The 27,012-nt window shown below is 35.2% G+C and overlaps 1 protein-coding gene across 11 annotated transcripts in view; it reads right to left on the bottom strand.

Annotated features, from left to right (window-relative positions):
• Nucleotides 1-27,012, bottom strand: part of LOC149180839 (agamous-like MADS-box protein AGL11) — a 278,094-nt gene that overhangs the window by 116,396 nt on the left and 134,686 nt on the right. Inside the window, exon 1 of one of the 11 annotated variants that reach the window (XM_089416323.1) lies at nucleotides 20,212-20,933. The exons of 8 other annotated variants lie outside the window; for them this stretch is intronic. In XM_089416323.1, coding sequence (XP_089272449.1) covers nucleotides 20,212-20,408 — 197 coding nt within the window. In that variant the 5' untranslated portion in view covers nucleotides 20,409-20,933. Of the gene's footprint in view, nucleotides 1-20,211; nucleotides 20,934-27,012 lie in introns of those variants that run through there. 2 more of the 11 variants (XM_089416315.1, XM_089416319.1) reach the window with 2 other exon arrangements.

The raw sequence follows: 27,012 nt of genomic DNA, 5'->3' as shown, positions 1-27,012 counted from the left end.
CTCACAATAAAAATAACCCCACAATTTGATTCCACCAATTTTTCCATTTTGAAATAATTGAGATAGATGAAAAATATATAACGATCCCATTTTGTGAGGCTTTCTATGCATAAAAGTTTTTATTGCTGAGGAAAGTTTTCCTCTATCTTCTCCCTGGGGTACCATTTTTCTTTGCCCAAATTTTTTCCTTTCATGTTAGTACCCCTATCTTATAGTTGTATACCTCTTTTACAAAATTGTGTGCACTACTAACTCTTCCTAAGCACCTAGTGCTAAGTTCATTATGGAAGGTAACACTTACTCCTCCTCATGATTCAATAGGGGAGTCTCATAGAGTTTGAGATTCCCCACATTCACCACGGAGAAATGTACAAGGGTAGATTAAGTCTGTAGTCATTACCTCTCACCTTTTGCAACATTTGGAAAGGAACATATCGTAAAATCTTGATCTTCTTACCAACACCCTGTAGTATTTCCTTGTTTAATTGTAACCATATTTTTTCCCCCAATCTAAATGACCTCTCTATTATGTTTTGATCGCGTCTAGCCTTCTTTTTCTCCTATGAAATCTTCAACATATTCTACACTTGAAAATGGATCTATCTAATTTCTCAAGATTTTTTTTCTCTTAATGAATCCCATACAAGATCCTACACCACTCAATTTTTTTCCATATACAACATCCAAATATGAAGGTGGAAAATATCCAAAACAAGCTTTAAATGGGGTCTTATCAGTAGAATTTGGGATTGATTTCTGATAAAAGTGTTATATATAGACTATATTTTCATCATAGGTCCTTGAATGCTTTTAATTATAACCCCTCAAAAGCTAATTTAAAGTACTATTGACTAATTATATTTTCCCATAAATCTATGGTTGCAATGTTGTACACCTCTTTAAATTCATGTCCATCTTCTCCCAAAACATAGTAAAAATACTGAGAAATATAATTTGTCCTTATCTAAAATTGTTCTCCTTATTATCCCAAAGCACACTAAGACCTATCCAAAGAAGAATTTGTTTCTTCCTTCCCTCTTGTGGTCTTTTTATACAACATGAGAATTCACATCTTGTTAAACCTATCAACTACTGCAAATAGGTAATCAAAATTCATCGAGAAATATGACGTCCCTATCTAAAATGATGCTCCTTCGTATCCCAAAGCATACCCAAACTTGTTCAAAGAAAAAAAATTATTCATTTTCCCCTTATGGTCAATTTAAAAGGCATGACAATGCAAATATTATTGAACCTATGAACTGCTACTATTATTTTAGATTATGGAAAAGTCCCTTGGAGAGGCTACTATCCACATGTTATAACATGGTCAACCATGGATTTAGGAGAGATATAACAAAACTAGATCCATCTTAACTTTGGATATACCATGTTCCAAGAGGGATCAAATCTCTTGTGGTTGGAACCACAACTATTTATGTTTAACCTATTGTGATGATCTCCCTCTATATATATATATAGAGAGAGAGAGAGAGGGAGGAGATATATATATATATATATATATATATATATATATATATATATATATATATATATATATATATATATATATATATATGCTTGTTAAAATGATAGGTGGGGTGGGATGGCATTTAAATATTGACATAATTACAATATATCTATGAACTACTCTATATTGGGTTGTAGAGTTCCTCTTATCGCAACTAGTAACTACTCGATCATAATATTATTTTTTGACTTGTCATGGAGTTAGTTAGAAGATAATAATATTTTATGATATGAGAGAGGAGACCCCGTATATAATGAGGATATCTCTCTCCATTGTAATGGTTGAAAATTTTGGGCATGAGAAGATATCCCCTTCGGCTATATTGTACTTCATTTGGAAAGCCTAATGGAATATTTGTGGTATTACATCTATCTTATTTGAGAATTTATTTATGCTAATTCTTTACATGTTGTTTATTTTGTTAGAAGGCCTTATAATGTTGTGACCATTTGGATAATGTAATGTGACAATTTCATTCCCCTTATGTTAATTGTTATTATATTACCTTGCACCTGAAAAAGCAAGGTGTTGCTCAAATTAATAAAACATTACCTTCATGGCTATGTTTTAGAATAGCATGTTTTTGATGCTACGATCAACACCCTCCAAAATTTTATCTACACTTTAATTTTGGAGCCTACCGGAGGATCTTGCGATCTATCATTCCATAGTCACTCCATGGTCAGTTGATGTTTTGGTAAGTGTTTAAGCCTTCTTCTCAGACTTTAGGTGTCAAACTCACTTGCTCACACATGCTTAGTCGATGATGAATTCACAAGGACACCTTTCTTATGAAAGCTTAGATAGGCATTGTGCGACTCTTAAAAATAATGCTTACGCAATCATTATTGATAGTGACTACATAATTCATAAGAATAGTCTACCACACAACACATGTTGATAGCCAATGTACACTTTCATTCACAGTCTCAACCACTCTGGTTGCAATTGTACTTCTATTTCAGTGAGTTTCCTCAACTGTCACTTTTGCACACCTTTGTTTTCTCAAGTGTCGCTTTCATGTTTGAAATTATCGTTTATGCTTTTTCTTACTTTAACAAGTGGTGTTTCCATGTTATCTTCACTCTGGAATGTGTCACTTTCAATTTCTTTAGCATTTGCAAGTGTTGTTTTCACATTTTCTCACAATCCTAAATGTCATTGTTTACCATTTTCAGTCTTGTATGTGTCATGCATTTGCACATCACTAGAGGAAGTTCTAGCTCAGCCTCCTGCATTATATGGTCCTCTATATCATGAGGATATGTGCTAGACACATTCCTATATATTAGCGCACTTTTTGGTCACAACCGACACTTGTGTGGCAACTTGTATTCTAAGTGTCGCAATGTGGCATTTCAATTGTCGCTCTTAGAAATAAGTGTCACTTTTTTGTAGTTTCAAGTTTTGATTGTTGTTAATGATTCTTGTGAATTCCCCTAACTTATATTGATGGCTTCCATGTGTGTGATATATGTTTGAGTCTCATTCGGATGCTCTTCCCTCTCTTACTCTACTGATCCCACACTTAGCCATTCTGGACCTCTTCTTGGTCCTCCTGTTCAGTGCAAGTTATGAATATATGAAATCTCCTCTAGGTTATAAGAATAGCATATCCATGATCCTCATTGATGAGATCTTTCCCTCCCATACTTGTGCACGGAGTCTTCCTCAAGTTCAACTCCTATCAATGAGCATTGAGAAACTTTAAAGAATGGTCACAAACCCTTGTTTCACGCACTAACCAACTACACTCAGATTTGAGCAATTCTTCCCTGTATAGCACATGGAGAATTTATAGTGGCCCTCGGGAAATGAAAACTGCAAAATACAAGGTCTCCTCCCTTCATAGTGTCCTGAACACTCCCTAAGCAAAGTGACTAGTCTTTTGTTGCTTCACTTATTTAACTACGCAATTTTCCTTCCCTGTGAGCCTTCCTTGGTGCAGGTCAGATTTCTAGTGAATAGTCGACCACTATAGAAGTAAACTGCACTAGCATAGGAACCTGCTTCTCAAGCATTGTGCAAGTCACAGTTGCAATGTCTACTATTTCCTTCTGTACTAACTGGAGCCCCTCAGTGGGCCTTGCCTTGTTCTCCTTTCCTTCCTGTTGCATGTCACAGTTCTAGTGAATAGTACAGGTTTTCCTAGACCACTGTTAGAGAAAAACGTGATCTCCCTTAAGTCTATGTTTTCTTTGATTGGATCAGAATTAAATATCCTGTTTCTTATTAGTGAATGCTTGATTTATCATTAATTTGGTTCTAGCAACTACCATTCCACTAATTGTTTCCCACCAGTATAGCGGATGATAGTTGTTTTGAATCAAATGATATTTATGGCCTATCATCTCATGATTTAGATACTTGTCATGTAGTTTAGGTAATTCAAAATTCTTTGATGGTTATGTCAGGTCCTCACTATCTTGGTAAGGCTTCTAAATATGATCAGGCTCATTTTCTTCCATAACATTCTCATCCTGATTCTAAACCATTAACTAAAAATTTGTTTTTTCAGGGAATTTAGGCTTTTCAAGAGGATAGTTTTGGATTTCAAGATCCAATCTATGACTGCCTAGAAGTATATTACTTAGCAAGCCTCGTTGAAAATAACAGGACTCGATATTTCTTATGCTTGCTAAGGATAACGACAAAGATGAAGATACATTCACAAGAGGTTTCAGAGGTTTTTTTATTATGGTTATAATCGAAAGGGTAAGGTAGCACGTTGTTTAAATTTAGGTGTCATGGCACATCTTTCTGCATCTAGCAAAGACCTTTTATCTTTTGTGCAAGCTATTCAAGTTCTTATCTTTTCTTTTGCACATGATTTTATATGTTTTAATTTCTTGTATCTTTGTGTTTATAGGTCGGGAACTATGGTGGTTACTTTGGAAATTTCATTACACTTGACCTTGCCTTCTAAATGGTTAGTTTAGGAGTAGGTCTAGTTTCATTCTAGTTTCCTTTGTACACTCATTTTGCACTTACTCTTTAGTCTTTCCTTTGTTTTCTGAATTTTATCTCCCATGATTATTTTAGTTCAGACCTCCATTTTCTTAATAAGACCCTACATGAAAGATGCTCCTTTGGCTGAAAAGATACTGTGGTAATGTCTGAACAGGGAAATTGCGATGACGAACAACTCTTGGCTAATATGTTACCTCTCCTATATCTGGGTTTACATATCTCTTTAAAGTCAATGACTTCTAAAGGGAAAATGTGATCCATTCAAAAATAAAACCTTTAGAAGAACCATGACACCTGTATATATTCTATGATCTTCATTCCTTAGCTCAGGATTGTAATTAATAGTGTTTCCTTGTTGATCTAATCAAGTAGAGAAGGGAAAGGGAAAAAACAACAGTGAGGAAATCAATATCAAAGGTATATATAATTTTCTTTGAAGGAACAAACTCTCTTGATCCCAATAAGTTAGGATCCCTATTGTACCCCAGTAAATAAATAAGGGCCTAAGAAAATTTAAATAAATAAATAAAAGGGTGAAAGAAGAGAAAGGCTTCGCACGCAGAGAGGTGAAGCAAGTAACTTTGTTGGGTACTGAACAAGCTCATTGGCAGTGAAGGGATGCTTGTGTTCCTGTAGTGACTCCATAAAGGTACTGAACAGGCCTTCTAGTAGTGAAGAAAGACTATAGATGAAAAATTAAAACTTTGATCGTCTTCAACCCGCAACTACATATTACCTTTCTCCCAGATCGAAACAATTGTGATCTAGCAAGCTTTGTGAATGTGTTTAACCAAGGAAAGGAATAGAAGGGACTATATCTATAACCAGGTCAAATGGGGAAGCCAAGGTAATCCACATGATGAATCAATACTTCTTGAAAGACTGAGACCTTGCACTTAAATACTAGATCTAAAAAAAGAAACTAGAGTTCTACTAGTGTGTTGCCAAGTGTTGACGTTGTGATAAACACCTGTAGAAATTTTGTCTACACCTTAAATTTGTAGCCTACTGAGGATTTTACGATCTGTCATTCCATAGTCACTCCACGGTTAGTTGATGTTTTCTTAAGTGTTTAAGACTTCCTCTCAGTCTCTAAGTGACAAATTCAGTTGCTCACACATGCTCTGTTCGTGATGAATTCACAAGTGCACCTTTCTTATACAAGCTTAGATAGGAATTACACAACTCTTGAAAGTAAGGATTGCACAATCACTATTAATAGTGATTGCGCAATCCATAAGCACAATGTACCATGCAACCAATTTCGATAGTCAATGCACACCTTCATTGATAGTCTCTCTCTCTCTCAAGTTACAATTGTCCTTCTATTTTAGTGAGTTTCCTCAATTGCCGCTTTTGCGCACCTTTTGTTTTCTCAAGTGTCTCTTTCACATTCACGACTGTCATTTGTGCTTGTTTTCACTTTAACAAATTGCATTGTCACATTATGTTCACTATGGCATGTGTCTCTTTCAATTACTTTAGTGTTTGCAAGTGTCATTTTCACATTTTCTTACTGTTGCAAGTGTCACTCTTTACCATTTTCAATCTTGTATACATTGCACCTTTTCACATCACTAGAGGCAGTTCTAACACACTCTCCTACATTAGATGGTTATCTATATCATGAGGATATGTGTTAGACATATTCCTACAACTTAGTGCACTTTCTGGTCATAGTCGACACTTGTGTCGCAACTTGTATTTTGTGTCGTAATGTGGTGTTTCAATTGTCTCTCCTAGAAATAAATGTCACTTTGTTTTCATTTCAAGGTGTGGTTGTTGTTCATGAGTCCTTTGCATTCCCTTGGATTTTATAGATGGAGTCCACATGTGTGATCCATGTTTGAGTCTTGTTCAGAGGCTCTTCCCTCTCTTACTCTACTGATCTCACACAACCATTATGAACCTCTTCTTGGTCCTCCTGCCCAGTGCAAGTTGTGAATACTTGAACTCTCCTCCAAGTGATGACCACATCCTATCTGTGAGCCTCATTTATGAGACTCTCCCTCCCAGACTTATGCACTTATTCTTCCTCAAGGTCAGATCCTATCAATGTGCAATGAGGACCTTCAAAGCATAGTCACTAACCCTAGTTGGATGAAATGATGCACTGCACTAAGATTTGAGCATTTATACCTTATATAGTGCATGGAGCATTTCTAGCGGCCCTCTAGAAAAGAAAATTTTGCAATGTAAGGTCTCCTCCCTTCATAATGGAGTGAACACACCCTCAGAAAAGGGACTTGTATCTGCATATTTCCTTAGCCAACTATGCAATTTTCCTTCCCAATGAGCCTTCCATGGTGCAGGTCGCATTTCTAGTGGAAAACCAACCACTGTAGAGGAAAATTGCACTAACATAGGAACCTACCCCTAAAGCATTGTGCATGTCATAGTTAGAGTTCCTAGCCTTTGCTTAATTTTTTTCTCTGTTAATTATGTCTCTCAGTCATAGCACATGTCGTAGTTTTAGTTAGAAATCTATCAATCCTTTTCCACTAAACTCCCTCATTTCATAGGCACTGAGTCTTTCCCTATATCCCAGAGCATGTCGCATTTCTAGTTCATAGTCAGGGCCTCCCTCAGTCACTATGAGGCTCAACTGTGCTATCACTTCCTTCCTCACCCTTGAGCTCTGCGCACTATGTAGTTTCAATCAGCGAGTTCATCACACTCTCTCTTACACTTTCCCACTGCGCTATACCCTGAAGAGCCCCTCCTTATAGCGCGTCTCACATTTCTAGTGAGTAGTGGTCCCTTCTTCAACCACTATTGAGCTCAACTACATCATTCCCAACAAGCATTTATTTTTTAGTCCTTGCACAAACCCATCAGAAGCAGTCTTGCCTTAATTGTGCTCTCCGTTAATTTTGTCTCTTAGTAATAGCACATGTCGTAGTTTTAGCTAGAAAACTATCAACCCTTGTCCACTAGACTCCCTCATTGCATAGCCGATGAGTCATTCCCTATATCCCTAGAGAATGTTGTAGTTCTAGTTCATATTCAGGGCCTCCCTCATCCACTGAGAGGCTCAACTACGCTATCACTTTCCTCCTCACCCTTGAGCTCTGTGTGCTGTGTAGTTTCAATCAGCAAGTTCATCACACGTTCTCTTACACTTTCCCACTGCACTGGACCATTAAGATCCCCTCCTTATAGCGCATCTCACATTTCTAGTGAGTAGTGGTGCCTTCCTCAACCACTGTTGAGCTCAATTACGTCATTCCCAACAATCCTTTCCTTTTCAGTCCTTACATAGGCCCATCAGAAGCAATTTTTTTCCATGAGCAAGGCAGAGATAGGATAAATGGTTTCAAGATTTTTCCTTGTCAAGAGTGATGTTCGTTAGTTGGTGTACCATCTCAGCATGACAAGGTGATGGTCAAGAAAGATGCTAAGGAAAAGAAGCAAAGAAGCACTTGTAGAGAAGAAGCACAAAGGGAACCATCATGAAGTCATGAAGAGATCCCATACCAAAACAGAACGAAGACATCTCATGATGATTCAAAATATTCCAATATTGATTCGAGACCCTTTGAAGGGTGAAGATAAAGTACTGATCAGATCGATCATGAAGGAGTCAAAGTATTGATCAGATCTATCATGAAGGAGTCAAAGACATAGCAGCAAAGAGAGCATCCTGACTTTGCCACATCATCACGAAGTCCATGTCATCATCCTCAAAGTTGTGACTTGTATAAGTGTCATCACAATGTCAATTGTGCCAATGGGTCTTTCCACATGATGTGGAATGTAATTATTCTATTATCAAAAGGAAAATGACAAAAATGTAAATGTGTGGAAGTCTAAGAATCGCATGTGGAAGATGAAAAGTCACATGTGGACCAAGAGTCTTATAGAAGTTCAACGTTCATGTAGAAGTCCAAGAGTCATGAGGGTAACTCAAGAGTCATAGGGGATATGAAGAGTCATTCTTCTTTTTATAAAAGAAACCTCATAATTCAAGAAAAAGGCTTTTTGGAGGCTTAGACTTTGGAGAGCTAGCCTTGGCTTATTTAGCTTGGCATAGGAGAGAAGATCATTCCTTGGAGAAGCAAGAAGTGACTTAATTCTCCATTACTAGAGCTAGTGGCTCAACATCGTAACTACGTACTTGGATATTTCACTTAATAATTGAAGCTCATTCAGCCAACACATTTCCATGCATGTATAGTGAATATTGTGAGATTATTCTTTGGATGTTTACAATATATGTTATTTTCATAGGTACTAAAGAAATTGAACTAATTCATTGGCTTTGGTGCTTATCTTGTTGAATGTGTGTTGTATTTTCTTTAATGATTGTCGTTTCTATGTGAACTATTTCATTAGATAACTAACAAATATTTTATTTCTCTTGTGTGCCTCTCTTAGGATAGTATTATTTATTTCCTCCAAGAGACTCACTTTTGTCTCTCCTCTAATAAAGGTCTCCTTTTACACATTTAAATTGATGTTTCATAGTGTCAACTTGCTCATTTAAAATTTTATGTCTATACTCTCTTGTGTTATTCATTGCAACAAAGGAAAACCTTAAAGTTATGGTAGTCAGTCTGATACTCCGGATGGGGCTCCTACCCGAAAAGATGTGAGGTCTAATTGGGACTTCACATCGGGGAGACCCCTTGTATGTTGGCGGTATCCAACACCATCAACACACCCTTAACTCTCTAAGGATATTTTTTTACATAAATTTTAGGAAGTTAAACCTAACTTATGTCATGCATAAAAGCCCTTATTTTCCTTAAACATGCATGCACTTATCATATTGGATTCATATAACTTTACTTTATTAAGCCCATATATGGATTATCTCTTGATCTACGGATTTATACGATCATATTCATTTATCACACCATTAATTTATTCCACTTTGGCTACAACTATTCATTTTGTTAATTATTACTCTTCATACATCATCTAAAGCATCCACTCCCAAGCCTTTGAAATCCTATATTTAGGAAGCCTCTCGTTGATTTGGCGGAGATTCAACCTAAAGAGGGAGGAAGAGATATTGATTTTATAGTGGGTAGTCATCCCCTCGATGCTTTGGACTTAACTTCATGTGAATGTGTTATATTTTCTTGTAATGGGCCTATTATACTGCTAGAGGAAAATTAACATTGAAATTTTAATTAATTTTCAAAACTGTTTGATGCATTAACATATAAAAATGTTGACGTTTTTAGCTCAAATAGGTAATCTTTCATAGATATAAGTGTTAAGAAGTGTGGAATTCATACAAATTATTCACCTTAGAAAAATCACTTTATTTAAAGGAATTATTAAAGAGATTTTTTTTATAAAATTGAGTTTAATCTAATGAAATGTAAATGCTTTTACATTAGTGAACTAGATGAATCTATACCATTGATTTGGACTTAATCTCAATCATCAATCTCATTAAGAGATTAGGGTTATGGAAACTTATTCATCAATGGTTAGTTGATTTAGTCAATAAATCAAGATTATAAAGGTAAGACTAGGTGAAGGGCATACAAGAACTTAAAGTGAGTGATTGAGGCATAAACAACAATGAATCAAGCCTATAGAAGACAAAGAAAATGACTAGAAATGGTAGATATCATCCAAGGGGAGGCCACACTCTTCAAAGGGAGAGAAGGTGATCATACCAATCAGGTCGATTTGTAGAGGGCATAGAGCAAGGCATACGATGACGATGCAATAGGTCAAGGGTGTAAAGTGGAGGTCAAAGGTAATTGTACAATGTCCAGCATATGCCATACAAGATGTAAAACTCACAAAGCAACCAAACTCAATTTAAGGGCTGGTTCAAGGGTTTTTGGAGGGGCCATATAAGTCATACATGTGCCTGGTTAATTTTAGAAATTTTATTGTAGCTTATATTTTTTCTCAATGATCCATTTTACCAGTAAGGGGGTCCTTGTAAGATTTGATATTATTTTAATGATAAATTGATTTCAAGTGACGCTAATTGGATCACTATATTTTTTTCATCCATATCGATGCATTTGATGTGGAAAAAGTGGAGGAATCAGCTCACAGGATCATTTTTACCGTCAGGACCCAGTTTGGCGAAACAGGGTCTGAAACCTTCTGATAACGTTTTGAGGCATCAAATGAAATTTTTGGGGGTAAAAATTTTCCTCTTTAGCCCATCACCATTTCATGCTATTCTACACACATAGAACTTTCTAATGGCATAAGAAGCGCGTCAATTGGATTTTGTATGCAAAAGTTATGCCACTCAGAAGTTCACCTTCCTGTTTTAACACCTATAATTCGGGAGGATGCCACGTCAGCCCCCGTTATTCATGGAAAACAGTCTAGCCACGTGTTTGTGATGTAAAATACTCTAGAAGATTCTATTTTGTAATTCTAGTTAATATTTGATGTAGTCAAACTTAACCACTAGTAGGCTATCGGGTTGTGTTATAACCAGTCCACTAGGAGGAAGAGGCATTGGATTCTTTTGAGGGCCTTTTTGTTCCATAGCTAAGAAAATATAGGCAAGAGAGATAGGAGGTAGAGAACATAGGTAGGATTGGTGCACTGTAGCAGCCACAGTCCCCAAACATTACTTCTTTGTACCTGAAGCCATATTTTCAAACAGAGAAAGAGAGGGAAGTGACCTCACATTCCAGCTGGGTTTTCTCCCGAAAGGGTTTCCTAGAGAGCATATCTTGTGTCTTATGTGTGTGTGAGATTATTTAGGCATTCTCTACTTTTCTGCATAATTTCCATTTGCATGCATGCGCTAATTACAATTAAATCTACAGATCTAGAATTTTAATAAAATTGTAATAGTGTAAAAATGCAATATTTTAATATATTATTATCAGATCTGTTGTGACAAATTGTCCAGTGGAATATCCATGACAGTTTATGGATCATCGAGGGAAGATATTATTGTGTGCATAAGGGGAGATTGATTTCATTTTCTTCTACTATCATTTTATTTTCCTGTTAAATCCCATTGGGATCATTTTATTCGATAAACTAAATTTAAAAAAAAATAGCAAGTAAATTACTAGGATGTAATCTTCATATTTACTTGGGTTACAAATTTTAACATGGGATTATAACGCACACTCTGGAAAGGAGACAAATTTCCAAGTATAAATTGCAACATATTTATGAAACGATAGTAAATCTTGTGGGTGTTTAAAGGACCAAACACAACTCCACATGAAGTTTGCTTAGATATGAGAAATTGAAACAACAAGTATCACATTTGAAGATAGATTGGATTGGGCATCGAACTTCCTATCTTAGAAGAAAGGGTTACTTTTCTTTTGAAGGAAAATGATCTTTGGGAAATAGTTGACAAGGTAATTATTTCACCCATAGATCTGCAATAATTAGCAGCTCGTGAGAAGGATATCAGACCCTAATGGGTGATCTCAGATGCAGTGAAGGATCATTTTATTCCTCACATATCTAAGAAATAGTTAGCCAAATATATGTTTATAGATCCAACATATCTTCTTTACAGTAATAACATGAATGAGAAAATGATATTAAGCAATAAGCTCAGAATGATGTAGAATTCCAAATTTGATAATGTTACCAGCTACCTCATAAGGATTTCTCATATACATGATCATCATGTATCAGTGGGGGAGAAGGAGAAAAATGCATAACTAGTTAATATGGCATTGAATGGTTTCTCAAAGCCTTGGGAATAGTTTTTCAAGGGTAATTATGCTTAGGATGAACTTGCCTCCTTTGAGAGGCTTTAATATGATTACATATAGGAAAATACTTAGGAGGAGTCCAAAGCCAATAGGGATGGAGGAGATTGGATGTTTGCCTTTGTCAATAAAGAGAAAAAGGGAAAAGGTAAGGGTTCCAACAAAAAGGGTAAAGGTGATGGTTCAACCTTATAGTTGGGGAAGAAGGACTTGAGAAAGTTCAAGTTCTTCATATTCAACAAGAATGGACATTATGCATCTTAGTGTCCAAAGAAGAAGAAGGGTAAGGGAAAACCATATAAGGAAGTAGCAACAATAGAAACTTAGAAGGATGAGTTTCTTTTCAAGTTTGAAAATGACTTCTCACTAGTCTTCAACCTTTCCACCATCACAATCACAAGGAGTGCATGGTACTTGGATAGTGGTGGATATTGTCACATGACAGTAGCATAGGAGTTATTTAGCAGCATGACGAGTATGGACTCAGATATTCATGTGGAGATTTCCAATGATTATAATTATGCAACAAGAGGCGTGGGGACTATTTTTTCCAACTTGAATTAGGTGGGTTTTTAGAAGCCAAGGATGTGCTATGTGTACCTGTAGTTAGGAAGAATCTATTCTCAATATCAATTATGGAGGAAAATAATTTTACTGTTATATTTCAAAAATGGAAATTACTCATTTGTCGAAAGGATCTAAACATAACTGAGAAGAGGTAATTAGGGTTAGAGTGGGAAATATTTATAGGTTACAAGGTAAGCTAGCTCAAGCTTTGGTACATAACAATGACAACTTATGTGAGTTATGGTATAGGAGGATGAGACACCTACACTATAGGGAATTTCCAATTTTGAGAGATGTTGTCATTAGCCTTCCAGATTTCAACATGGAGTAGTAGGGAGTGCGTAGAGGGCATGCCTTTAGTAAGAATGCAAAAGCTACTTTTTCAAGCAAGGCATTAATCCAAATGTATCCTAGATCTAATTCACTCATATATGTGTGGGCAGATGTTAGTGACATCAATATGGGAAGAATTTATGACTTCTCTAGGAAAAAATGGATCTAATTTATGAAGACCAAGGATGAGGTCTCCAATCAATTTCAAGAGCTTAAGGCTCTTCTCAAAAAAAAAGTAGAAAACAGATCAAGGTCTTGAGGTCCAACAATTCAGGTGGGTACATTTCCAATCACTTAAAGGATTTCTGTATTGAGGTAGGGATGAAAAGGGATGTGACAATATCATACAAACCACAATAGAATGGGATTGTGGAGAGAAAGAAATAATCCATCATCGAAGTTGCCAAGACTATGATTCATGACTAGGATATGTCAACGTTTCTTTGGGAAAAAATATGTAATATGATAACGTATGTTTAGAACAACAATATTCATTAGATCTCGTGGGATAAAATTTGAGAAGAGACATTCACTAGGGTGAAGCCAAAGATAACACACTTTTGCATCTTTGATTGTCTAATATACACCCATGTTCCTTTGGAGAAGAGGACAAAGTTGGGGCCCTTGGTTGAGAAGGGAATATTTGTAGGGTATAATGAGGCTTAAAAATCATATAGGAAGTATCATGAGCTGCTACCAATGATATAGGATGAGGAGTAGAAGGCTTGAAATGGTAAACAACATTCAAAGGCTTCTAGTTCAAGGTTCAACCTTTCGGTGGGGAGAAAGAGTCAATAGCTCCTTCCATTTCTATCAGGAGAGCTCCATGGTCCGCACTGACATTGAGGGATGCTCATGAGCATGTTGACATTGTTACAAGTACATTTAGGAAGAGAATTCCTTCGAGGAAGTTTCCTAACTATATGTTGCTTATGGGTAGCATCATTGATTCCAAGCCTTTTATTTTTCAGAAAGTGTGACACCAACTAAATTGGTGGAATTCCATGATGCAGGATTATATCACCATCATGAAGAATGAGGTATGAAGCATAGTTCCTAGATCAGAATGGAATTCAGTGGTTATTTCTAGGTGGCTCCTCAAAATAAAGTATGTTGTAGATGGTAGCATTAACATTTCAAGGTGAGGTTTATGGAAAGATGGTTCACTCGAGAAAGATGGAGTAGACTATATGGAGACATTTTCTAGGTTAGGGAGTCAATCTTTAAGTGGAGAGGAGTCAATATCTCCTTCCAATTTTTTCGTGATACCTTAATGGTTCACATAGATATTGAGGGATGCGTAGGAGCATGTTGAGGCTCCTAGGATTATATTCAAGGATAGTAACCCTTTGATTAAGTTTTCTAACTATATGGCACTTATATAGCATCATTATTTCAAAACCTTCTAGTTTTGAGGAAGTATGAGATCAGTTGATTTAGTAGGATGCAATGATGGAGAATAATAACTCGATCAATAAGAATGATGTATAGGACATAGTTTTGAGACCAAATGGGAAGTCAGTGGTGAGTTCTAGGTGGATTTCAAAATCAAGCATGTTGCATATTTTAGCATCAAAATGTTCAATATGGAGTTTATGGTTAAAGGTTTCCCCTAGAAAGAGTGAGTGGACTACAGTGACATATTTTCTCCAGTTTCGAGATACACCTCAATTCAACTTGTGATATCCATTGACTCAGTCATGGGGCAGAGGGTACTTTAGATGAATGTAAAGGAAACATTGTTTAATGGGTTCAATAATGAGGAGGTGAACATAGAACAACCACAAGGATTTAAGGTACATGGGAGGGAGTCTCATATGTGCATGCTTAAGAATTCCTTATATGAACTTAAGCAAGAACTAGGGGCATGGTATTCTAGGATTAATGGTTAGTTGTTGAGAACGGGCTTCACTAAGAGTGAAGTAGACCCTAACTTATACTTCATACTTTTTGGGACTAACATGATTATCTTGGTGCTATATGGATAGGCAATTTCCATCACAAATTCCAATATGTAACCATCTGTGTTGATTTTTACATAGTAAGCTACAACTATCAAGACTAGGCATCATAGCAATGTTGCTCTACAGTAATTGATTGACATAATCATATAGGAAAAGATAAGGTTAAAGAGTTTGAATCAATGGGTTGATGAAATATGTTAATCTTAACATTAGAAACATTTTCGGAATAAACCACATTGGAAGATTTAGGTCGATGCGTTTCGAACCAACCTGTGTGGTTCATCATCAGGACAAGATGAAGAATGAGATCATAGCGGTAAGTTAAATAGGGAGATGGACCTTCTAACAGTTATAAGGAAAACGACTATAAAAATGGCTATATTTGACTTGGTAAGGAAAACAGAGAATAAATAATATAAATAAATTGAAAAACTCATTTTTAATTAATTTAAAATTATTTTATTAATTTAATTTTAACTAAATTTTTCAATTTTATGTGGAATTATATATAAAAATAAAATGACCAAGAATATCTAAATATAAATAAACAAACAATAAAAACAAATTCTTAAAAATAGTAAACATTATTTTAAGAAAATTCAAATCATTGGTGAAAGGGTGAATTTAAATATTATATACTAATAGAGATGATATAAATTAAATAGATTTTATAAATAATTATAAACTAACTTGGTTATAAAATAAATAAATCTATATGCAATTAACAAGTCTATGCAACATAGATCTAAATATTCATCTCAAGGGAGAGGAAACATTAACAAGTTCAAAGTTAAATGCACTATTTGATGAGAAATTTCTTTAAGAATAAGATTGAGCACACAATAAAAGGAAGAAACAAACATTTCTTTAAGGGAAGGGTGATTTTACGAAGACAATATAACTAAAACAAAAACTTCCTAATGTTATCAATGATATTATCAAAAGGAAATAAGGGAGAAGAATATTTTTCCAAGGTAATATAACTCAAAGTGAGACTTCCTACTGTTATCAATGATATCACCTAAGGTAGATGTATAACATTTCGTTAAGTGAGAGGGACATTTTTGCAAGATAATATAAATCAGAGTGAGAATTGCAAATGTTGTAAACTATATGACCACAAAGTTATAAAATCAATGTCATTTTGGCTCTTCATTACTAGCAATTCATCTAGGAAGGATGCTTGGTACATAAATTTGACAGCCAATATTACAAAAGAAGCTTTCTCGAGAATATTTGAAAGCAATTACAATGGTGAATACATGTTTATGAGAGATGAAATAAGTGATGCTATCAAGAGAATTGACATTATATCCATTTGAATGAAAAATAAAGATATAGACAAAAAAATTTAAAAAATCCTCATTTTTCAAAATACACCTTAATTCAACTTATGATATCCATTGACTAAGTCATGGGGCAGAGGATACTTTAGATGAATGTAAATGAAACATTGTTTAATGGGTTCAATAATGAGGAGGTGAACATAGAACAACCACAAGGCTTTAAGGTACATGGGAGGGAGTCTCATATGTGCATGCTTAAGAAATACTTATATGAACTTAAGCAAGAACTAGGGGCATGGTATTCTAGGATTATGGTTAGTTGTTGAGAATGGGCTTCACTAAGAGTGAAGTAGACCCTAACTTATACTTCATACTTTTTGGGACTAACATGATTATCTTAGTGCTATATGGATAGGCAATTTCCATCACAAATTCCAATATGTAACCATTTGTGGTGATTTTTACATAGTAAGCTACAACTATCAAGACTATGCATCATAGCAATGTTGCTCTACAGTAATTGATTGACATAATCATATAAGAAAAGATAAGGATAAAGAGTTTGAATCAATGGGGTGATGAAATTTGTTAATCTTAATATTAGAAACATTTTCGGAATAAACCACATTGGAATATTTAGGTCGACGCATTTCGAACCAACCTGTGTGGTTCATCATCAGGACAAGATGAAGAATGAGACCATAGCGGCAAGTCAAATAGGGAGATGGGCCTTCTAATGGTTATAAGGAAAACGGCTATAAAAATGGCTATATTTGACTTGGTGAGGAAAACAAAGAACAAATAATATAAATAAATTGAAAAACTCATTTTTAATTAATTTAAAATTATTTTATTAGTTTAATGTTAACTAAATTTTTTAATTATATGCGGAATTATATATAAAAATAAAATGACCAAGAATATCTAAATATAAATAAACAAACATTAAAAACAAATTCTTAAAAATAGTAAACATTATTTTAAGAAAATTCAAATCATTGGTCAAAGGGTGAATTTAAATATTATATACTAACAGAGATGATATAAATTAAATAGATTTTATAACTAATTATAAACTAACTTGGTAGAAACAAACATTTCTTTAAGGGAAGGGTGATTTTACGAAGACAATATAACTAAAACAAAGATTTCCTAATGTTATCAATGATATTATCAAAAGGAAATGTATAACATTTCGCTAAGGGAGGGGGATATTTTTCCAAGGTAATATAACTCAAAGTGAGACTTCCTAATGTTATCAATGATATCACCTAAGGTAGATGTATACATTTCATTAAGTGAGAGGGACATTTTTCCAAGATAATATAAATCAGGGGAGAGTTGCAAATGTTGTAAATTATATGACCACAAAGTTATAAAATCAATGTCATTTTGGCTCTTCATTACTAGCAATTCATCTAGGAAGGATGTTTGGTACATAAATTTGACAGCGAATATTACAAAAGAAGTTTTCTCGAGAATATTTGAAAGCAATTACAATGGTGAATACATGTTTATGAGAGATGAAATAAGTGATGCTATCAAGAGAATTGACATTATATCCATTTGAATGAAAAATAAAAATATAGATAAAATTTTAAAAAATATCCTCATTTTTCAATAAACATTATATATATATATATATATATATATATATATATATAATCATCTCCAATTCCTTTCCATATCACTTCCAATTTCTCAAATTTGTAATTTTTGATGAGACAACTTCTTTTATCAAATTCAACTTGTAATCTTTGATGACACAACTTTTTTCATCAAATTTAACATGTTTGTGAGTCTACCCACACATGAAACGGTTGATTTTGATTGAAGAGGTAAGATTAGAAGTGAGATGGAAAATAATTAGAGATGTTATTTTATTTAATCATGTTTATTGGGTATATATACATCTTATGGTTATTATACCTATAAGAGATTAGTTTAATCATGTTTATTGGGTATATATACATCTTATGGTTATTATACCTATACAACTTAATAAATTATTATTGTTGATATGTATCAACAATAACAATTTGTTTTTCAATCTCTTTCTCTCCCACACACAAATTGAATTTGATTTAAAAAAAAAAAATTGTTTCATCAAAGATTACAAATTTGAAAAATTAACAATGATACAGGAAGAAATTATAGATAATGTTTTATTTAGATTAGTTTAATCATCATCGATCATATAGGCATCTAGTTTATGAAGAGAAATTACAGATAAATTTGGGTCATAAGAGATTTAGACATCTCGACTTGGAAATCTCGAAAATTGAACAAGTCGTGATGAGTGAGATTACGTAAACTTGATGTTTCAAAAGATACCATATGAGATGATTTTGATGTGGGTATGCATCTTAAATACCCACATCCAACCAAGGTGGTAAAAATGAAGAGGGGCGTGTTTAATTTAATTAATTCTACAGTGTGTGATGGTGTACCACCGCACAATCAATTACTAATTTGTCTTACCTCCAGATGCTAGAAGTAGCAAGTGTTTAAATTTTTATAAAACATAAGAGTAATGTGTTTTTATATTTTATTGAGAATAAGGCTCTTCAAATAATTGGATAGCTTTAAAAAATTAAGGTAAAATAATTTAGGAGAGCATAAAATAGTAAGTTATTTGGTTAATGGTGAATCATATCTTTTGGTGAAGTTCTTATAAAGAATGGATGAAAAAACTCTATACATGATTAATATGATAAAGTGAAAAATAATTAAGTTTTATTTATAATAATAGTTAAATAAATTTATTATATATATATATATAAAACTTCGAAAAATAATTTATATAAATATATATTTTTATATTTTTTAAAATAGTAATAATATTATTGTAAATATTTTATATTTAGGGTTGGAGTATGTTTTAAAAGAGTTTATATTTTGTTAAGAGTTTATTTTCATGGGAGGTAAAGAAATACTTTAATGGCCCAAGACCCGAAGCATCTAGTCCCTTATGGACCACCAAAGGTATAATTTTAGGGGTAATTCTATGTGATTTGGTTTTCCTTTAATAACAATCAGTTAATTTGTGTTGGCCAATGAGTGATAACTATTCTAAGTGCTAATTTGACAACTAAATTATGATATATTTTCTCACTTTTATAAATTTTTATATTTCTCATATTTCCACACTCATCTAATGTTTCTCATATTTTTACACAATGCAAATTTATATATACATTGAGAATCTGAAAACGTTATTGTCGATGTTTTATAGCATCCTACTTCCCCTGTCACATTATTGTCGATGTTTTATAGCATCATACCTCACCACTAATAACATTAATGAGGCGATACAATAACTCGAAAGTGGGTTAGGTAAGAAAATGGTTACCTCTCTGAGGCCTAATATCTAATTTGTTGTTATCTACTAAAAGTGAATTTAAAATATGAACTTCCAAAGGTTTGTCCCATTAAACCATCAACTTTCTAGAACCTGTAAGTGCTAAGCGCTAATTTTAATGAATTACACGGTAGCTGGTCATAGATCCTTTCGCTTCTTCCGGCAATTTACTGTCACCTTACATGTCTAGGCTCCACACATGTTACTCGAATTGAATTGCATAAACCATATATCTCAAGTACACGAACTAAAATATGTGGAATATGTAATGGCTGGTGTCATTAGCAAGTTGAATAATGGAAAAGGAATTTCAAAATTGGAACACAACTAAATTTGCACTCTTTCAGTTGCCACAAGGTGGAAACTGATTGCTAGTCATATTCCGTGAATGAACCCTATAAATTCAATGCAGCCTGCCTAGTACTTTAGAAGAAGCAGTAGCAATCATCCATTATCGATAAAAGTAGATTGAAGGCACCGGAATTGAGGTGTAGTAGAAGGTGAATATGGTCAAGCATACCTGTTCCTGTTGGTGTTGCTGATGCCAAGTTCGTAGAGCTTTCCTTGGCCGGAGAAAACGATGAGCGCCACCTCTGCATCGCACAAGATTGAAAGCTCGTAGGCTTTCTTCATCAGACCGCCTCGGCGCTTGCAGAAGGTCACCTGCCTGTGCACGCTATTATCGATCTTCTTGATCTCTATTTTACCGCGCCCCATTTTCAGCAAAATCCCAAGAGTTTTCGAACTCTGAGTATAGGCGGCCGTTGAAATTAAATTCGCTCTATGAACAGAATAACCGAGCTTCCTTCCACTACTTTATAGTAGCTTCAGGGTTTACTAGGTCTTACAGAATATAACTCAAGCTCTCGTCAATGGCTTCCTGCCGCTATTCAAGAATCTGTTGCAGGAGGAACAAACAAAAATCCGCCCATTCCGTGTTCTCGCGTAGGGTAAAGGGGCTCATCGACAGCCGGTATCTCACTGATTTGGCCGAGAAATGGATCTGTGGCCACGGCCGTGATCCCACCTATGTGACCGGGACCGACTTTTCTCACCACAAACTCCATGAAAAAAATGTACGCCGCATCCGACCCTTGGCGCCGATGATCGACACGTTTCGGGCTCCTATTTTTGAGTTCAAATTTAAAAACAATGAAGATGTCCCACGATTTGACAGCTCTCCACCAAAAATATAAATGAAATTCCTTTCCCATGTGTTCATCGTGCAGTGATGAACCCACTGGCCTGGTCGAAATCTGGTGAACTCTCGCACTCTTTTCTCAGGGAAGGCAACGCAGATAACTCTACCCTTAACTGTATTTTATTGCTTCTTCTTGGCTCCTTTCCGACTTCCAACTTATCATCGCCAGTTAATTATAAGTGGGACCGTCTCTTATTTCACGTAGCCCTCGACACGCGACCTAGTCACTCGCGATAGGCTTTAGGGCTATCTACTAAATGTCAACTTCGGTAGACCTTGGTAGATCTTGGTATTCAAAAGGTTTAAAACACTAAAAATGTCCACTTTCAATGTTAAGGAAAATGATATCCGGTATTAATAAATTAGGACAAATGAATAAAGTAGAGATGTAAATTATACCTTTTACATCAAATTTATGACATAAGAAACCAAAGTATTTGGAAATAAAATGTATAAAATGTTGGGATAAAAGTCATAGATCTTTCCTATAAGATTATCATTGAACAAATAGATATAATAAAATTATAATCTATTTATTCTTTTTCATTTCTATATAATAAAAATCCTAACAAGTATTTTCCAACTATTCTTATGTATTTATTCTTTATTTATTTATCTTTTGTACAATCTGACATATAATTACCTTTATTATTTTTTCCATTAAGATATTGCATTTGTTATTTTTTTGCTACATCATTCCAATGTGTACAATCTTTTTAACACTAAGAAAACATTAGTTCTTAGATTAGGTGTTATGCTACTACAACTATACTAAATTTTGACTTAATAAAGACAATTATTCCTTCTCTCCAGAAAAATCTTGATCTATGCTCTAGGCCACATGACTCTCTTATGAACTTATACTGAATTCCACCTTGAAAATATCATACATGTCTTTAAAGAATATGATGCATTTAAATTTAAGAATACCTCACTTAACCAATGGAGCCTTTGATTTCACAACAATGTTGACCTATTAGTCAAGTGAGTTGATATTCCATATTGCATAAGCCTTGGGCCTATCATGGTTGGGTCCAATCAATGCAACCAAATGTTGGTTCAAAATGAAATCCTAGGGTCCAATTAGGTGTTGAAGACATGTATTATAGTCTAATGTTGGCATATCTATCCCATGTTTACAAGGAAAGCCTCGCCTGAAGCACATTGCATTGACCTTAAGACAATGTAAGAAAATTTACTAAGATAGAGGGTGCAACTCAAACTACTATAGCATCCATAATATCACCATCATACCCACTTGACATGCAATATAATATCATCATATTCATCTATTATATGTTTTAAAGACACGAAATATCCAACCCATGAAAATTCCTGTAAAATTTCGTAACCCTAGGTAGCTAAGATCTTAATATTTTTTCAATTAAATGATTTATGAATTGATTTAATTAACATCAGAAATTAATTTACAAATATTCTCACAATCATGTAATAGCTAGAAATAGTGAATAGTGGAAACATAAAATAATTTACATGTACACAAATAATTTTCTCCTTCAAATCTACTTATCGTTCAACTAATCAAATATTATAAGGATGCCCCCATAGCTACTAACACGTGATAACTACATGGAAAATAAATTCCCCCCAACCCAAGTTGTATGACCTACTAAAGAGAGGTATGGCCTATATAAAAACTAAGGAAACACTATTTTTTGTTATATAGTATGTTTTATGCCTGTGCAATATTTTACATATGTTATGACTATATGGATCTATTGTATGACTATATTGTACAACCTCAATTGTACAATAATTCTCCTATTTGCTAATATGTTTATCTCTCTCTCTCTCTCTTTCATGGTCATTCAACAAGAACCACATATAAAATCTCTCTATCTTAACATATCTTTATACGTGTTACTAATACCCACCAAAACCACAATCTCTCACTGAGATGTATGGATTTAGTTTAATACTAGTCTAATCCATTAATGTATTAAAGACACTTTATTAGGTTCAACATCTAATATAATACTTTTCACTTTTTATTAAAGCCAATTACAAATATATTTACTTTTCAAAATATCTCAAACCACTTCTAGCACATTGACACAAAACCTATGTGGAAAATCCTATTCAAACTATACTTATCAACTCTCCCTCTTAGCAAGGAAGGTTTTTTGCATCTATTAAGTATCTAAATGCTTCAAACCTCCCTTTTGCTAAGGGATTAGTCAAAATATTAATTACTTATTAGTCTATGGGAATATACTAGAGCTTTACTACTTACTTCTAAACCATATCTCATAAGAGGTGATATCTAATCTCTTTGTGCTTGGACTTGTCATGAAACACTAGATTCTTAGAGAGTTTGATACAACTATAACTATCACAATAAATTATGATGGGATCGAACTCCTAATTTAAAACAATAATTCTACAAGAAAATATGAATTTGGAGGGCCAAACAACTAGTGGTACTAACTACCATATAATTTTCATATATTAATCGAAGTGTCATGGTCGTATGTTTCATGGTAAACCAAGGTATCCTCATTGATCCCAAGCTAAAGAAACACCCTAATTCACTCTTCTTATCTATTACATTATCTATAACCCCACAACTTCACTTCACCATCTCCAATATATGTCAAACCATACTTCATTGTGCCCCTCAAGTATCTAAGGACAAGTTTTAATGCTACATAATACTCCTTCCTTGACTCTACAAGGAAGTAAATCAAGGTGTTCACTGCAAAACATATGTGTGTGTGTGTGTGTGCGCGCGCACTAGTGTTGATCAAATATATCAAATAATGTTAATTTTGAGTTAACATGTTCTTTTATTAGGTTAGTTACTTTATTAGCCCATTATCAATTAAATTAGTCCATGAGAAATCACTTTTAACCATGACAGTAACTAATGAAAGAACATTAAATGTAAATGCAGAAGGCAAAACATAAATATTTGTCTCAAGCCAAGGAAAAACCCCAAGATGGGGAAAACCCTTAACCAATTCTTCTTATTATTATTATCAAATGTTTAGCAGAGAGAGAGTACAATAATATGAGTCAAAATAGACTTGCCAAATCACTGTTCTGTAAGGTCAAAAAATATTATTAATGTAACTTACTTCTTGGTTAGGGTTTCGATAAGCCATTGATCAAACTTCTCCCAATGAGTTGCTCCTATAGCTGACCTCTTCTAGACATCCAACAATGAACAAGGACTTGAGGATACTTGTTAAGGCACGCTACAACAGCTCTGTCCCAACAGTATCATGAATCTTCCTACAAACTGTGAAAATTCCTCAACCGGAATTCCTACTGGAACAAACTGATGTTACTTCTCCTACTTGTTGATTCATAAAAGTTATTGACTATGTACCACGTAAATATCAAAGTAAATACTACTACAGAATTCACTTAAAATTATATGCGGAACAAAGAGACTGAGTAAGAAATAAAATACAACACAATTGACACCGTTATTTTTGGACAAATGTCCCCGGAAAAACCCAATGCAGGAAAATTGATGCAGCAAATCTAAGCGTTTATTATTATTAAGCAGTAGACAATTCTAAATACATATCTGAAAACCTCAAGGGTTATTCAGTTTCAGAAAGAGAAATACTGGCAGAAAGATTTCTAAGATTACCTCAGACAAACATTAAGAAAAATCCCCGCTGATCTGAACACTAGATGAGGTGCCTCTGGAAGGCCCTATGCTGCCTCTACATAGGCCTCATGCAGTCCCTGCATCAACCCCTCTAGACACTACGTCACCCAGCCAGTTGATCGATTTCCCACCCAGAGTCACTGCTCTCAGACTCTTGGTCTCACACCTCGTCTTCTATCTTCTAAAACTGACTCTGACCAGCAAAATTTCACTCTCTCACCCTCTGTGTTGCCTCTGCGTGACCCTTCATGGCCCTACATCAGCCTCTGCGTGAGAGCTGCTAGATCACTCTCTGCCTCTCTCTGTTGATGATTCTCTAGCTGAGAAAATATCTCTCTCTCTCTGGATGTTATCCCTACCCCTCAACTGCAAGAAATATCCTCGATCTAAACTTTCTCTTGGGAACTTCTCACTTCAGAAATTCGATCTCTTGATCTTTGGGTGTGTCTTCCAACTGACCGCCAAGCCTCCTTAAATAATATTCTTGTTGACATTCAACAGCCCAGATTAGAAGCTAATGAATGGCTAAGATCATTTCTGCTTGATCCTCATCTTCTTCTAGAAGTTACACACACATTCAGATTAATACCCATTAATTATCTTAATTTCCTAAGTTTTAACTTAGGGACCTGTTAAAAATAATTAATTATTTTGATAAAAATTCTTCTGGGCACAATTTCCCAAAACCCATTTTGGGTTCTTTGGAATACATGTACCCAAGCCTCCCTGCAAAATTTGAGACTTAGAGCACATTTGATGCTACCAGAAATCAACACTCCCTCTTAGCGAGGAATGTGCTCTAGTAATGCCTCCTACTGAAGCATTACCGTGACTTCATAACATTGTCCTTTGTGTGGTTGATCTCTGACATGTTGTCCACCAACTACAATGTTCCTGTTGCAACTGTATTGTTGCTGACATTGGCATTGTCAACACTGCATCCGTATTACAAATCCCTCTGAAGTTCTGCATCAGTGCTATTAGTGGCACTGCCACTGCCAACTACCCCTGCATTGCAAACTGTTGTTGCTACTACATCCGCAACGAAAAAACATCCCAAATTACTAAACAAGTGTTCAACATAGATGCATATCGATGTTGAAAATCTGATTGTTGTTAGTCCCACGCTATCCCCCTTAAGCCACTGCATTGTGCCTCCCTGCATTGTTGCAACTCTGCACTATGTTGCTCAGACTTGGTGTTCTAGCCACTGCATCTATCACTTCAACACTCCTCTGCACCAACTGGCATTGATCCATCATGCTACTTTTGATCTGGGTTCTCATTGCAGGGAATTGATCCAAGAGGTGGTCTCCTCAAGGATCCTGCCCATCTATAGCTCTTTCAAACTACAGTGCTAAATCATCCCACTTCCCTCCTAGAGGTATCTCGGTTGTCATGGTGAACTCCTCTTCAATATTCGTGAGCGTAGCCTTCAGATTGTGCTTCTCATCCTTGCCCTTCTTCTTGAGAAGAAACTGAGTAGCATAGCGACCCATCTTACCAGACCTGAAACACTTGATCTTCGAGACATCCTTCTTACATCTTTGATGCTCCTGTTGTCCCTTCAATGCAAGGGATGCATTATCCTTCTCCTCCTTGGGCTTCGACCCACTGTTGTTGCTTCCATCAAGTTTAACCTTGACTAAGTCTCTCCTCAGCTCATCTTGTTTTAGATTTGCCCACATCTCATCCCAATTCGGCGAGGCTACTCTGCCTAGGATACTCTAAACAAAGACTTGCCACTCATCTGAGATAGAATTGACGCCCAGTCTAACCAACTCTAAATCTTGAGGTGTATGCTCCACAACGGACAATTCATCACGAGTCTCCTTAAGCTTCGTGAGGAATGGATCCACACGCTCCCCCTTTTGCATCCGAGAAGATATCAGCTTCTGCTCCAAGTACATCTTCTGCTGCTCAGAAGATCCTTGATATAGCGTTTTGAAGGCATCCCACATCTCCTTAGCAATCCCTTTCCTAGCGACATGACACATTACGTGATCCTTTACTCCATCAAGGATCATCCTCTTGGTCTTCATCATTTTTGATCAGTACTTCCTCAACGGACTTATATCTGCAAGCACAACCACCACGATGTCGACATATGTCTTGAGAGCATGCTCATCTAGAAGGAATGACATTCTAGCCTTCCAAATGACATAGTTGGAAGTTATGTCCAACCTGTCTTGATCCTTCAAGCCACTGGTTTCCATTTCTTCCAAAAATACAAAGTGAAATGACCTCTTGTCTCCTCTATGTTGCTCTTGGGCTAGCTTACACACTCCCTACTGGAGATAGTAAAATTGTTGTCATTTGCTACTACTTAGCTCTAGAGAATTCAGATTCCTTGGTTAGGAATTCTCTGAGGAAGAAATTCCCTCAGTCATGCTTCTCCTCTTTATTTTGATGATTTTCTACCCACCAAACTGCCTGCAGAAAAATCTGCATCCCACAATCTCTCCTCACACTGAGGC

Source organism: Pinus tabuliformis, chromosome 3_2 (assembly GCF_031772625.1).
Source record: "Pinus tabuliformis cultivar Carrire ecotype Pingquan chromosome 3_2, CPIR1, whole genome shotgun sequence".
Taxonomy (NCBI): domain Eukaryota; kingdom Viridiplantae; phylum Streptophyta; class Pinopsida; order Pinales; family Pinaceae; genus Pinus; species Pinus tabuliformis.
The sequence above is the reverse complement of the archived record's forward strand: the minus strand, read 5'-3'. Positions and strand labels throughout refer to the sequence as shown.